This window comes from Sycon ciliatum, chromosome 11, assembly GCF_964019385.1.
Source record: "Sycon ciliatum chromosome 11, ocSycCili1.1, whole genome shotgun sequence".
In the NCBI taxonomy this organism is placed as follows: domain Eukaryota; kingdom Metazoa; phylum Porifera; class Calcarea; order Leucosolenida; family Sycettidae; genus Sycon; species Sycon ciliatum.
In genome coordinates this window covers 1451768-1467940 of record NC_088653.1, presented here as the reverse complement: position 1 = coordinate 1467940, position 16173 = coordinate 1451768, and the positions used below count along the sequence as shown (strand labels likewise).

Sequence of the window (16173 nt, the reverse complement as noted above, 5' to 3'; positions counted from 1 at the left end):
CTTTTCCTTTCTACTACTATTAAATTAGTAAAAATTTGGTTTGTGAGCAACACTGCCTCACACTTAATCACTGCTTTTCACAAGAAAAATATTTTAATTCAAAGTTTCGGTCATGAAATAACCATCATCAGGAATCATTCCTGATGATGGTTATTTCATAACCGAAACGTTGAATTAAAATATTTTTATAGTGAAAAGCAGGTATTGAGCGTGAGCCAGTGTTGCTCACAAACCAATTTTTTACTCATGAAGCTGCGTGATGCGTCCTACAAAATTAAATTAGTGTTATTCTAAAGTGAACATTTGCCTTATCAGTGTTCTTCCTAAAGAGGTGGAGGGGGGGGGGGGGGTCACTGTAAACCCATGTGCACTCACCATCGCAATGAGGCACAGAAGTGAGCTGTCCACTAGCCAAGCAGCTTGGCGTGGCATGACCGATAAGTCCAAAGCCCTTATTGCATGAGTAGGCGGCGCTGCTCTGGAATTGGATCTCTGCGCTGCTAGCAACGCCATTAGTGATAATGGGTGCATCGCAGACCACGGCTGTAGACAGATTGAGAACAGGAATGCAACACAATCCTGTTGTTACATACCCTAACCTTAAATCATTTCTGACTTCCCCAAAGCAATACGCCCATTGCACTATGACGTAATTTGTATCATGAAGACCCCACACAGCCACCTGGGCATGGTCGTCTGGGGTGTTGAACAGTGCACAGCTGATCCCAGCGTACTCACATGCATTACTCATACCTGCCATATTTGGCAATGCTCGATGGGCTTATTAGCTGGTAGGTACTATAGGGGACTGCCTACAACCTGTCTCTCATAGAAGCCTATTTGGACTAATGGCCTGGTTTTCGAGATGCACTCTCCGCACATAAGCCTGATCCTAGTATTGGCATCGGCTTGTGTAGGAATAAGTCCTGCTTCTGTGCACGACATTATATGCCACGCCTCTCATACATGGCAATCCAGTTTCCGTGCGATCGCGATGTCCTGATTTATCCCTCACCAGGACTCACTCTGAGTTTAGTGGGAATGTTCGTAGTTCACACAGACCTATAGTATGCAGGGAACTGAGATCCAAACAACAGTGACGCTATGTACCGTGGTTTCCGGCGGATATAAGGCTTCATATTTTAAGCAGCATGTGAGTGCAAGATTTTTGTCACGAGATATAGGCATCTACCCTGCCTTTTCCGGCTCATTTGACCATCACGTTAAACGGCTGTTTTTAATATTTATTTATTTATGGATTCCCCAAAGGCCGAGGCCTAAGTCGAGCGGGTCTCCGTTCATGGCTTACTGGGAGTATATCTGCAAAATTATAACCTATAGATTGAGAAGAGGAAGGGTTATAACAAATGCGTACTGTAGAAATCAGCCATAACATTCATGACTATGTTACAGACACTCTGGAAAGAATGAGACTTCTTGTGGGGTGAATTGTGAATGGTATTTCAAGTGTTGCCTATACTCCAGGGATGCCGGATACCAAGAGCACATAACCCCCCAGAGGGTGCAACTCCTGATCCAGCTCCGTATAGGGTCTTGGTCGAGCGTAATCGAATCTTCTGCTGTCATGAGTACACTCCACACCAGCGCAAGGCCGGTCTCGAGGCAGGGCACCGTTGTTTTTGATCCGAGAGTACCCACGATTCCCCAGGTTCCACTCAGATGTGTACGGTATTATGACGCAAAGATCCGACTACGCTCGACCAAGACCCAATGCAGAGCTGGATCAGGCGTTGCACACTCCGGGGGGGGGGGGGGGGGGGTGTTATGTACTCTTGCTGATACATGTAGGTCTGTTTCTCTGGCACAGGAATCAACAATAGACTACATAAAATAAGGAGCAAGAAGAGTGAGAGAGAGGCCCTACGAGAGTTTCAGAGATACATCTATATACTCTAAGCAAGGCAGAACAAATGAGACCATTGACTTTCACGCTGCTCGGAGTTTCGTGTTCAAAAACACTCACCGGGCGAGTGTTTTCGGGCACGAGACTCGAAGTCACGAGAAAGATGTTGGTCTCTGCTGTTCTACCTAGTCTATAACACCCCGCACTTGTGGTATGGAGCACTATGTTGCAGCAAGGACGTCAGACACGTTGTCCAGGCTAGACTTACGTGTACAGTGAGGCATTGCACTGAGACTTCCGTGAGCTGTGCAAGTTGCGGACGCGCTGCCCACGTTCGTGAATCCCACCCTGCACGAATAGGTCACCGTTTGTGCATACTGGACCGCCGCCTGGTCAGCGGTGCCGTTACTAATGGCAGGCACACTGCAGGTGAGAGCTGTGCACAGAACGAGGGCAAAGAGGAAAAATGAACACATACGAGTAAAGGTAAAGTCGGAGGGAGTTGTGGTTGCTCGTGAGAGTGCTCAATACACCAAGGTGCAGAGCCTAGTACACACACTTGAGAGGAATCAAGAGCAGACACGTTTTTGATTCCTCTCAAGTGTGTGTAGAGGTAAAAATATTGGTCTGTAACATCCACCGTAGTGTGACTGTGTCTTTTGTAAAGCCTAGTTCACATTCAACGGGACGCGACGTAAGGATCGTCGAGAAGTAACGGAACGATCTGATGCTTTCCAATGCAAGCACCGGGAACGGGAACGCAACCGTACCACCATATAGATTGGGAAGCGATGGGAAGACGCGGCGTGCAAAGGGTTAATCTTACGATGGGCAATGACCAATAAAGGATTAAAGGCAGTTACAACAGCAGAGATTCACTTTGTGTTGAACAGAGAGCAGCACTCACAGACGCGGATTGAGAATGTGTACGGTTCCATGGGTTGTCCGAGCAGTTACATGTCTATCCCCCGTGGATTACGTGATTACGCGGCCGCACAATTTTTCGCATAATCGAACATGAATCGCATTTTCTTACAACTTCCGCGTTGATGTCGCATAAACCTTGATTTCGTAGCAAAAAAAACAGCGAGGAAAGTCCGCGCAATATTGACCATCCGGCCGCATTTTCGGTCGCAGTCTGCACGACAAGAAGTGTGTCTTATCAGCGCTGAGCCCTTTCGATCATGTTTTCGTTCAGGTACGCTGCTTTAGTTTGCTCTAGCTGATGTCGATATTTACTAGTGCAATAGTGGCGGTTTACGTCTGGAGAAAGTTGTAGCAGCGATATCTTCTCAGGATCTTCTCAGGATCGGAATCGAAAATGAGATTTCCGTCGCTGAAGCCTTTGCAGTATTCGCTCCCCAAGCAGGAGTAAGATGGAGGACAGCGATGGCCTGAAACCACCGAGGCAGGTGAAGTTAGGTATCCAGTGACTATTCCTGGCCTTCTCAATCTTCATACCATCCAGACACGAGTAGATCAGCAAAAGGAAAGTACAATAATTATGTCATTATTTTGATAACCGCAATCAATAAAACTAGCTGAACCGACATTTGTGTACTTTATTCATGCCATGTAAAAACAGTGGAGACGATGTGCAATAAAACGATGAAAATATGAAGAAATGGTGTAGGGAAAAATATGGATTCAAACAAGTTTTCGTACAACACTCATCAGGAATCGTCGTTGTACTAAAGGACACTGAAACAAAAATTGAGTCTTTATAGAGAAATAGATTATGGGCTTGGATGGTGGATTAGTTGTGGTTGCTGTAGATTGGGTTGTTGGTGTTGGTGTGGGAGCTCCTGATATGCAAGGTGGGTCTTTTTGAGTCAGAGATTATTTTGAATGGATAAAATAAATCGAATCTGACATAATTATTTTATCAATGGAAATCTTGATGCAGAAGGCCCGCATAATGAATGTATTGCCGCATAATCCTTGCATAATTGACTGTTTAAGGTAGCTTAATTGTGCGCATAATTTGACAAGTTTGTCCGCGCAATTCACGGGGGACAGACATGTGGATGAGGTAAGACTGTCATCACACCATGGTTCAAAGTGCTGCGTCTACGTCCAAATAAGGAGTTTTTGGTCGGTTGTCATGATGATCCGCGTACGCTGTGAAAACGGGAGCAGAGGAAACGGGAGCAGTAGACGTGGTAGGGAGGAGGGTATACGACTTTTTAGATGATGTGCGTATCTCCCGCAGCCTTTTTCCGACTGACCTTGTACTGTGCTTCGATGTACTTGGGTTCAATTTTCTCAAAAAACGTGACTGCAGGTACGCATCAAGAACTGTCCCTGTCTGATTACATGACCACCCGTTTTGGTTTTTTCACCGTAGACATAAACGAGAGTCGGAGAACGTAGTGTGATGACGGCCTAATCATAAGAGGTATGACTTGCGATTGTCATGGTAGTTGTTGTCAGGGTGACACACGGCTGTGCTTCAGTTAATTTCAGCGTCGCTGTTATGTGAGAGATGTCAGGGAAAGGAGTGTTTTCGAAAAGGTTTTGAGGCACCGATAGAAATTTTGCATCCAGACTTCATCACTAAAACTCTTCTTCCGCTACCTCTGAAACTCGGACCACTAAAACAATCGTTAGTATTGGACAAAACGGATAGCTTGTCCCCTCTTTTTTTAAGAAATACAAGGACCAAGGTACTACAAATTACGCTATGTCCACTAACCCCACCAGTTACTAAACAATCAGCTCATGCGATAACATTGCACGACACTGACCGTGACCGTGGTGCTGTTAAAGGACATCATACCATAGCTTGTAGCTCCTTGGTCCTTTTTATTTCTTATAAATTAATCCTTGGCTCTCCATCATGTGGAGCAAGAGGGTCCAGAATCTGCCTCGTTCCAAGCACTGGAGCTATCCATCAACACAAACGACATAAAAAACGTGGCCGTCCACCATTGTGGTGGGTAGATACGATTCGGCAAGACCTCGAAGGCAACGGATCTCTCCGTGGAGAGCGCTCTCCACGCTGCAGGAGATAGATTAACTTTAGCCTGGTTTGCTGAGTCTAAGGTTCGATGGACTTCTCGTGTTCTCTGAATGGCAGTCGTGAGTCAGTCAAGTGTCAAGTCAAGTCGGCGGAATGATAGCCCGAGCTCCAGTGTGGGAGCAAACGGTTTAACCCATTCCTAAACAATCAATATTTATATTATTAGATTACATCGTGAATTGCTTCCGATGCAGAGAACGCTAAAATAGCGTTCATTCGGTAAAATGTTCCGTTCTTCTGCACTTACTCTCGCAGTGTGGCACTGAGCTGAGCTGGCCCGTAGCGGTACAGGTAGGGCTGGCGTCACCCACAAGTACCTCGCCCGCGCTTCGGCACGAATAGGCGACCGCTTCCGTGACCAATAACTCTGTGCTATTCGCATCGCAGTTAGCTATCACTGGCACCCGACATGTCGTAGCTGTGAACAGAACGCGGACAACAACAGAAAACCAGAATTGCAAATGACACCAGAACACATACATGCAGTAACAATTAACAGAATGAGCGAGGCGGACATTGTACGTAGTAAAAACAAAATAGTGTGAGTTCTGACAACTAACTAAACTTCCTAGCAGATTTTCATGAGACCTTCTTCTGCTCATTGTTATAATGAAGACTTTGTCTGCACTTTGATTATCCAAATACTTAGTGCTGCTACATAATTCTAGTCATTCATTCAATATTCTTGACCTTCATGGGTCAGACTTATGGTGGTACAAGAAGCAGAGCTGTATGGAGGAACTTTTACTTGTCCATATCCACAACCCCCATCACCGAATTCCTCGCAGGTCAGCTTGCCATGTCCTCACTGTTTTGTTTTCTCTGTATATTCTTCGTTCGTGATTTGTCATCTGTGTATGCTGGTTCTTTTTCCAGTTTCTCTTTTGTTCACCTCCCATTCACTTCTCATTTTACCTAAGTGTACCCTTCCCCTAGTCCTCTCCTCTCACGTCCTCCCTTCGACTCTGTCCATGCTCTTGTGTTTTCAATTTCATGTAGTCTGTCCGCCGTTCCATTTCTCCTTCGTTGAATTTTTTTTTTACTTAGAAGTTGCGACTTTGGCGGTAATAGTGATGAAGTTGATTGTTCCAACTAGGAACACACGCTCAGTCAAGTGTCAAGTTCGGCAAGAAGCGTGTGTTCCTAGTTGGAACAATCAACTTCATGATTTTTTTCGTAATCGTTTAGCTTCCTTTTTGCTTGTACGAATACTGTTCTTGTTTCGTTTCCCCACGATTTATTTCTCTCTGTATGTTTTCGTCATGAGGCATTGGTATAATCAGTGTGGCACATGCGAACCTGGGCAACCTCCATCCGACGGGGGCCCCAGCAACGCGGACGTGCTTATAATAATAATATCTACAACTTGGAGACATGTTGCTGGTTGTGATGAGGTCGGCCAGAGAGTGCATGCGGTGGATGTGAAATTTCTTCATCAAGCCAAACACGTGTAAGCTTTAGAACAAGTTGGATATGGCCAGCAGTCCAGAACTTAGGTTAAAACAAACATGGCCACGTTCTGCAAGTACATGTAGTGGTTATTCTAGTTGACTACGACACAATCTGTGGATTTGAAATCACCATGGGGATTTTGAAAAATGGCGGATGTCTCAGTGTCCAATTTAAACTAACAGGCTGCTTATACAAGTTCCCGATATGCACAGACTACACTTCAGTTATCCATTATATACCTTTGGGCTAGGCCCGTCTTCAGATACCTTCGGGCTAGGCCCGTCTTCAGGCACCAGGATGCAAGTGGTTCTAACGTGTCGGCATGCTGCGCATTTGACCTGTTTTCTTTGCGCTGCGTAAGCAACACTTGGGGTTCGCTGTAAGAAAGCGACAACGCCTATAGGCACTTACCTATCATAAAATGTACTAGAGTCTGACCGCGCATAGCCGCACTCATCCGTTATCCACAAAACTATCCGGATGGGCGAGGAAATCGTATAATCGAACACACATACTGTATGTATGCATGGCATATGCTGTAAATCGGTAGCCAACGATTTTCATCCAGATGGTGAGGGATCCGGATAAAAGAGGACCGGATAAGCGAGGTCTGACTGCACTACATCTATTCATTATAGTTAGCAATACGTCCGACGCATTCACTTGGGGCGTATTTTTACCGTGGTGCCGAGACTTCAGGTCGGCAGAGCTATTAATACCCGACTATGACTGCTGTGTCTCGGTGCAGCCTCTGGTCGATAGTTGTCACGTTCGTCCTAGTCTCAGTGCCATTGTCTTTCTTTTTTATTTTACGGGTTGGGTATGTGAACATAGTAAAACAATTAATAAAAATGACAACAGGGGAACCTCGCAGTGGACATAGTTTGATGCGCTCCCCATAATATCAAGCAAATGGCCGAGGGCCCTCTTGATTGGTGTGAGTTGCCTGTATGATGCAAGCCAGATATTGATTAATCGAAGAAGTATAGATTTGCCATCACTATGGATAAGAGTCATACTGTAGCTCAGTTGGTTAGAGCATTGCTCCCGAATAGCAAAGTCCCTGGTGCGATGCCCGGTGGTGTGACTGGTGATTTTTTCTTTCTTTAGTATCTGGCTTGCAAGTGGTGAGTTTCGGAGAGAAAAGAGCAGTACGCACGTGTATACGAGGCATGCGCCGTCTTATTTCCTAACAGGGGAACGCTAGAATTAGAATATGCTTGGTCCGCGTCAGCGATATTGTCGCTTATCTTTCAGCTTTGTTTATATGTCGCCAATGCTCACTTGGCAGCCCATTTCATCCCAATTTTGGTTAGTAAGTTAGTTTTCTAGTACCTGAAAGGTCTAGCTAGATTTCGAGTGGATTTCGAGAGTGACGGGTGGGTGATTTTGATTGATAGAGCGCCGCATCAAAATAGATGATCTTGTTACGCTGTGCAGCCAAGAGCAGCGCAAGCCACAAGAAAGTAATCGGCTACTCAGAATCAGCTCCATTTTTGCTGAACGGCCGAGATCGCTCACCTCAGGGATCGCTCGTCAAGCTGAGATCGCAGCTCCCTTACCTCCAGCTCAACGCGCCGGAGTATCCAGCGCGACAAAGAGATTTGCAAGTACTGTACGCGTCGTCGTCGTCGTTCAAAATAAAATCTTGCAAAGAACGGCGTCTGATTAGAACCACACAGACTGTCGTGCTGCCCACGCGAAGTCCTACAGAGAAGGCGACCATCACGATCGACTTCTCTTTAGAAAACAGCCAGGCAGCGGAGAGGAAGAGAGATCAGCTTGCAAAGGCAAAAGAGTCGATCCCGAGCAAAAATAGTTGTCACCAGCACCGAGAGCAGCGACGAGGGGGACCGAAAAAGTGTGAAGCCTTCCTTGAACAATAAATTCATCATAGCTAGTTGTCATTCTATACCTTACCTTCCACCGTACCAAGTTTTATCACTTCAACTGCACATGTTGATGTCCAAAGTCTAATTTTAAATTGTCGAAAGATAAGCGACAATATTGCTGACGCGGACCAAGTAGTTTTCAACGTCGTTGTCATGCGACAATCTTCAGATATCTTCATGTGCTTTCTGTTTGCACAAATCTGTGACTACAATTATGGTATCTTATACTATTTACTTTGTTAGTCCAAATCTCGTTGTAATGAAGATTTCTGAAGATAGTCGCATGAAAACGACCTTACAATCTATACCTAGTGTTCCTGGGTTGTCATGGTGTTTATGGGTTGTCACGGTATTGTTATCTTTGTTAGGTTTCTTGTCTCCCTTGCGGCTTGTTTAACTTCTACTCGAAAAAGAGATTTTTTATTCCAAACAGCAAAATGTGACCACAAGGGGCAGTGAACTCAACCACTCCCACTACTACTTCTATGAGCTGCTTTAGTGAAATTACTAACGGATTGAAGCTAAGGCCGCAACCACACTACGTACAAATCACAGTACAAATTTTCATGCATACCTCAGTACAAGTCGGTACGCAACCACACTACACTTTTCGGTGTGCATAGATGACGTTTTCACGCGACCAGCACGTGACGTTGTCGTACCGAAGCGTGTGCCATGCGCTGGAAAAGACCGGGAAATTCAAAAACAATGCTGATGCTGATGCTATGTACGACAACCAGGTACAAAAACAAAGTTGTACACAGGAGATGGAGCGCGAAAACGAAGAAAACGACAAACGTGGCTTTCTACAGGGGTGCGCCAGTTGCTGAAAACCTACAAAGCGCATTTTGCATTTCGCATGCGTCGGCATGACGATTTCTACTGTAATGCCGTTTGCACATGATTTTGTACCTGGTGTGGTTGCAACCTAAGGTCGACTTACGTATCTCGCACGCCACATGCAATGGCGTAGACAGGGCGGTCAGGCCTCCAAGTGTATTACGGGCTTGCTGATTTCCATTCGGCAAGCCCTTCCATGCTACTACGTTAGCCCTTGTCAGGGTTGCAGCGCACCCAGCCTGATACGACGCGTCGGAGAGCAGCGTTCCGTTGTAGAACTTACACACGGCCAGTGCCGAAGTGTAGTTAAGTGTGTAGCCGACGGGGCTGATTCTCACCGCACCCTTTGTTGCCTTGCAAGAAGCAGAGGCAAGCAACTCTGCAGACATAGACAGCGACAACAGTAAAAACAGCGAAAACAGTAACAGCAGAGTACTGAACAGATACTTGAACGTCAATTAGATTCAATGATCTCAGGAATTTTGTGGGTTAGCGAGGTGAAATTCTAACGAATTCCGTCTCAAAACCTGCAAAGGACAGTACATGTGCACATCGTTTTGCACATAACGACTTCAAATGTTAACGTTAAATCGTCAGAATTACATGTTCGTTAACATTACTGGTCTCACAGTTGATAGTGAAAACATTGCAGACAGTGACAACAGGCCTACCACCGTCCAGTTAGTTGTAGCGCAAGGGAATACGTGAGTAGAAGTCCAGAGTTAGTTGTAACGCAAGGGAATACGTGAGGTGTAGCTTTGCATAGGTCTCATAGTTGGAAATCCAAACGAGCACAAATGCTCAGCGAAAAGGCAGAAAATGTGTTAGTATGTTACACGGAAGGAGAGTTCGGGAGACCAAAATGAGACAGAAGACAGGATGGGAGCAGTTGTAGAAAGAAAGCGTCCCCCTGGGTATTTGTACTGACCGTCAAATCGGCACTGGACATTGCTAGCGGTTGACGTGGACTGTGTTTGGTCATAGCGAAGGGGAAGACAAGCTGGAAACAGAACAAAGGAAAAGGCAAATATAATCAAGAGAAAGCTACAAATAAAATGATACCGATTTTAACGTTATTATCTGCACGTGGACTTTTCACCCAATGACCAGACGCAGCTGAAGATATCTTTGCTGTATTTGAAGGATGCCGAGGCAACGCTGCAAATATTCTAACAAGAAAACTGTCCAACGAGCAACACACGCGTCCTGCCGAATTTGACACTTGACTGACTCACGACTGCCATCCGGAGCACACGAGGAGCATGTCGCACCTTCCACTTGGCAAACCTGCTCTATGCACAGTGTATTGGGGAATTCACCCCTCATCAGTTGAGCTTGAGTAGGCTGAGCTAGATTGTGCCTGAAAGCACCACTTATATAGTGCTCTCCAGGCAAAACCATCACCAGGGATACAAACTGTGTGTTCCTCGTTGGAGCAGCCAACTTCATCACTAATACCGCCGAAGTCGCAACTTCTAAATAAGAACATTGTCCATTTTTTAAAGCAACATTTCGGCTTTTCGTCCTCATCGAGTTAGCAATAGTTCTAGCTGGGAAAACCAAGAAGGCGGAGAGGGAGGACGGGTTACAAAAGAAAAAAAGTAACAAATGCCGTTACAATATCAAAGAAGCATGGAGTCGAATTTCAGTACCAGTATAGGTTACCTTTCCTCCATGAACCATAGAAGTCGGAATGCTATAGCCGGGGTCCTCCCAGCATAGTGAAAGTATGCCTAGGGTATCAACATGGGCATTACGGATACAAAAAATATGCTGATGTGATACGAAAGAAAAAAGAAGAACAATGGTGCCGTAGACTCAGGACGTATGCCGTGTCGTACGAATCATTCAAGATTTCACAGTTCACCCCAGCCGTCCCGGCGGGCCCTCTCCGTCTGCGTTGGGTCGAATGTGAACCAGGCTTAAGAAGTGCACATTCGAAAATATGAATAGAAAATGGATCTTCACTTCTCTAACAAAACAATTAAGGTTAGAATATGGTCGTAACGTACTCTTAGTAGAGTAGAGAGCTGAAGCTTTTCAAAACACTCAATATCTCCTAATTTGGCCAAGTGACATCAAAGTTATGATCAAAACGGGACAGGGTCCGTCGTTTGGACCATGAATTGCCCAGGGTTGGTGGAGGAAAAATTGTTCAAAGAAACTTTGAGCCTTCTTCTTCGTCATGGTAGTTGTCGTGTTTGGACAACAAACTACTTTTGTTGTAGGGTTGAACATTTGCAGTGCGATTTCAAGTTCGAGGACCGTATTTCCCCGATTATAGGTCGCACTCGATTATAAGTCGTACCCCCATTTCCAGGTTTGAGCAATATATTGACTTCAGTAGTAGGGCTGTGTTTACATGAGAAATTTCAACCCGGGTCGAGTTCAGCCCGGGTTGAAAGTCTGTACGATAGACAAAAGAGGTGAGCGTTTACATGAAGACAGTTGACCCGGGTCAAATACTGATATGCCGCCAAAAGTCCACTTCTGCAGTCCTGTATGGTCACGTGAATCCGTTCGCGCGAAATTTGCATCTGCAGTGCCGTTCAAACCTGGCGCGAGATACGCACAGAAGTACGTTTGTACGATTTTCTTGACCCGGGTTGATTTCAACCCTCCCCCCCCCCCCCGCCCCAAGGGGAGGGTTGAAATCAACCCGGGGCGAAATTTCAACCCGGGTCAAGCGCAATGCTTCATGTAAACGCGCCATTCGTTTTGTGTGCATGGCGGGTTGAAATCTAACCCGGGTCGAACTCAACCCGGGGTGAAACGCCTCATGTAAACACCGCCTAAGTCATGCTCGATTGCAAGTTGTACCCTCTTTATCACCAAACATGATTAATTTTTAGTGTGAAAAGGTGCAACGTATAATCGGGGAAACACGGTACTTCTATTTTTCCGATCGAATATTCGAGTACACGAGTATTCTTCTTCGCCTAAAATTGCACATAAAAGTGAAAAATTAACATGATGAAAGCCACGATTGAATAGACTGGTGGCCATCTTGTGGACTTTACTGATTACTGGGTCGTCTCTCCTGGCTCTCGTCTTATACCACAGTTCACAACACAGCCTGCTTGCTGCTCGGGAACTGCTGATTTCTGGAGAAAACGAAGTTTAACGAACGTGCGTGGATAGTGCAAAAACGAGGACTCTGATTTGTGTTGAGTGCGATTTTCCCTTGAAGACGATCAAACTGTTGTGTCCTGACCCCCATGCCCACAAGCATCCGGGAAGCGCTAGCAGATTGGGGAGAGTCCCTGAACAAGAGCATGCGCGGTGTGATCATGCTAGTGCTACATAAGTAGATATATTACTACTGTGTACAGTACACATGAGTACCTATCTAACAGGAGTACATATCTAACAGGAGTACATATACTATAACACATGCTGTGAAGACATTGGCAACCAACTTACGTAGCTCGCATAGAGTAAGAAGAGGAAATTGCCAACGTCGTGCCGGAGTGCTGTCTAATGCGACACGAGTTACTGATTCTCGTGGACCGACTAGGTGAAGAGCACATTGAGCGCTGATCGATGCGTCCGATATGAAGGGGGCGTTGTAAAGTTTGCAAAACTCTTGTGCTGGAAGTTGTGTTAACTTTTCGTACGATGGGATAATTATAGACGAAGATGAGCTACAGTATTGGTAGTTGCTCGGGCGAGAGGCTGCAGTCAGTCACAATAAGAAACAAAAAGAGCTAAAAGGAACAAAACAAGCAAAAACTTTTACAAAACCCTATTGTGTGATCTGTATGTTAAATTATTTCATGCAACTACTTTTTTGGACGAAGATCTGGCTAGGTATTGGTTCCAACCAAACTGATGAAGTTGGTGCTGAGCCGCAGATGTCGTACAGATGAAATTTTCGCTTGAGATTGACCAACTGTGTTGGGAGTTCCTTGGTCATGTACTGAGAATGCAGCGCGTGTTAGAGTTTTCAGCCACCGCGAGCCTGCGCGGTCGATTGGGCCGACCCAGGACAACTCTCCTCTCCGCTGTTTCTCAGGACTGCCTAGCCCGACTCGGCATTCGCCTGGGCACGCTAAGAGGCCTTAATCAGCTGCGGCAGTTGGCAGGGGATAAGTCACGGTGGAATGGCACCCCGCGGCACTCATCTTCCTCTGCCGAGCCGCGGCCTTGACTTATCCCCTGCAGGGTGCACGAACTGTCTACCGTCTTTCTGACATTGCCACTCGAACTTGACAATAGAAGCTGCTTTTCGTATGTGCAGTTACATTGAGCCATGGTGTTTTTGTCTTTTGTTTGTGAATCCTTCTGGGAAGCAAATGCTGGTTTTTATGCATTCGTGTAATTACGCAGCGTTATTTGCAATAATAATAATAATAATGATAATAATAAACTGATGAAGCTGGAAAAGCGACTGTCTGCCAGTCGGTAGTTTTGGGCTAAATTGGTGGAATGTGCATGCATGGCACACAGTGTGCACCCAACCCTGCATGTGCACAACTACGGAAATTCGTACCTCTGCACGAGATGATGTAATGATGTAATGCTGTAATGATTTAGGGCCCATAAGGATCGACTGTACAGACGGTAAGAAACGTTTTACACTACTCACTGTAACATCTTGGCACATGGTAAACTTGACCATCGTCTGCTTCACATCTGCGAGTAAGATTGCCCGATGGAATATAGCCAGGCTGGCATATGTACTTGTCTGCATCAAATTTCAGCCCCGGGTAAATACGGCAATTCTTGGCTGCACGACAAGTCCACAGAGCAGCACAAGGAGATAAATCATTCCATGATGCATGCACACTGCACAGACATAATTGTGTGGCATGGGCAGCAAAAACCAGAGTTAGTTGAGCATATGTATAGGCCTTCAGGGAAGCACAGAGTACTCTAGTTGATATTATAGTAACAGTGTTGCCTGCACTTGCTGCTATGAACTTGAAAAAACTCAATCCCTGTCATGTGCAGGTCTGGTGTTGTATGCAGACTTGTCAGACAGAAAGAAGCCAAGCCACTGACGTTTTACATGGCTGGGAAGAATATACAAGACTTGAAATGCATGCTGGGTCAAGCCAGATACAGATACATCCACCAAGCATGTCTTGCTCTCCTACGCACAGCAGCTCATAGATGCATGCATTATACTGTAACAGATTTCATGAGCACCGCAAGTGTGCATGCATACGTGAAACAATTTTATTCACAAAATATCTTGTATCAAGTAATGTTTAGGCCTCAATCGTTTGGTCAGCTCCAGATCCAGATCCGTCGGATACACTGGATCTGCAGTGATCGATTGGTCGAATCCGGATCCAGATCCTTCGGATTTGGATTGGAGCAACCCTGCAGGGCTGACTGGATCCATCGGATCAAAATGTGACCTTTGTGTGTATATGGCGGGTAAAAATCATTTTTGTACTCATTGTTGTACGTCTAGTCAACTTTTGTTGATTTTTCGTACAACATGCGCGGTCAGTACGACTTTCGCCCTTTTATGACCTGCCAGCACCATTTTGACCTGTTAATTCGTCAACATGACAACCAAGGTCCAAAAAAGTGATCGATTGATTCTGAAGAATCCGACAGATCTGAGATCTGGCCAGATCCGGATCCGACCAAACGCTGAAACCATGGGCAGACTACGGGCAAGAGGGACACTTCTCTATAATTACCACAGACAGTTGGATCGCCTCCTGAGTGGACTGATGTGAGAAAGCTTGAACATTGATGGAACACACCCAGTGGCTAGTGATCTGTTGAAGATTAAAGTCAATGTAGGCGCCAGTTCATGTGCACAATCACGCAGCACAATGCCTGGGATTTGAATCACTACCTGTCGCTTTATGGGGGTTCACACTTTGTAGCAGCTTGCAGACATCACTGATAGTGACGGGCTGGAAACGCTTGAAGGCATCTGGCATATGTGGGCCCTCGGGAAGCATTCACTGTGATGGCCTGCTTACACCATGAACGATGTCCCCAAAGAATTTGCATGCCTACCAGTGACGATTTTTATAACTTGCCACAGCTTGCGCTGATCTGAAGTAGCACATTTCCGGACAAAGAAGTCATTTTTTTGAGGTGTCTGTCGAGTCGGCGAGCATGCGCACGAGCAATGCGGTGATGCTGCGTCAAGTCGTCATTGCCTGGGTCTCGGATCAAGCGCTGATGCTGACGGTTTCGCTCACGGACAATGCCAACAAGTTCACCTAAAAACCATGGACATACACATCTTTTCTTTCTTGTTCTGGATACAACTGACGCATGTTTGTCAATGACAGCAGTGATAGTGCTATGCCAGGCAGAAGCAGAGGTGTCAAGATCTTTGGAGAGTTTAAATGTACTCAGATGGTGCAACAGGTCTGCCCTAAAGCAGGGCCAATTTATCTGATGATGCATCCTGCAGCTGGCAGTGATGTATGTAATCAAGCACGCTCAGGAGGTCATGATGGCTGAATCTTGCCCGAGCCTGCAGCCCAAGGGCCGTAGGCCCGAGCGCTGCAGCTCGCGCAGGCAAGGGCAAGATTCAGCCATCATGACAGACAGAGCGTGCTCGATTTGATTTCTTTCAGCGCGAAGCAACATATTAGGGAAGGTCAAAGGTTGAAAGGTCGAAGGTCGAAAAATTATTCTCGGAATGACGTCAAACGGTCCGAACATTCCCGAAATGACGTCAAACGGTCCTGATGGCCTGATTATGCCCGGGCGGGAAGATCGCCTATTGGCCATGGCCCCGGCAGCGATCACGTGTCATGTAAGAAGTTGTTCCTCTTAGCAGGTGAGGTCAAGTACATAGGGAGTTTAGCTACTAATGCAAAATGATCAATGATGTCTACAGTAGCAATCGTCCAGGTTATGGGCAAATCTGCTTCGGCGAGCAGTAATTCGAGAGTACTGCAGCTGTGACGTCGCTGGAATTCTAGTGGGAGACGTTACATAATTGGTGATGTTGAATCGTGTTAGAATGTGCTGGAGGGTGTGCTGAATGATGGTGAACAATTATTGACGGTTCGGGCCAGTCACCCATTTTATTTCTTGCCTAGCAATTTTGCGATGCAAAATCAAACTTGAACAGCGATTCGAAAAATGTTGCAAAGCAGGTCTCTTCAACACTTGAC

General features: G+C 45.8%; 1 protein-coding gene across 1 annotated transcript in view; it reads right to left on the bottom strand.

Annotated features, from left to right (window-relative positions):
- LOC135827666 (sushi, von Willebrand factor type A, EGF and pentraxin domain-containing protein 1-like) overlaps positions 1-16173 on the bottom strand; it is a 67564-nt gene that overhangs the window by 20840 nt on the left and 30551 nt on the right. Inside the window, exons 10-16 of the mRNA XM_065340121.1 lie at positions 13659-13799; positions 12494-12745; positions 9999-10070; positions 9174-9449; positions 5134-5304; positions 2133-2300; positions 376-543 (exon numbers count right to left, since the gene is read on the bottom strand). Of these exons, the coding sequence (XP_065196193.1) occupies positions 376-543; positions 2133-2300; positions 5134-5304; positions 9174-9449; positions 9999-10070; positions 12494-12745; positions 13659-13799 (1248 nt within the window). The remainder of the gene's footprint in view (positions 1-375; positions 544-2132; positions 2301-5133; positions 5305-9173; positions 9450-9998; positions 10071-12493; positions 12746-13658; positions 13800-16173) is intronic.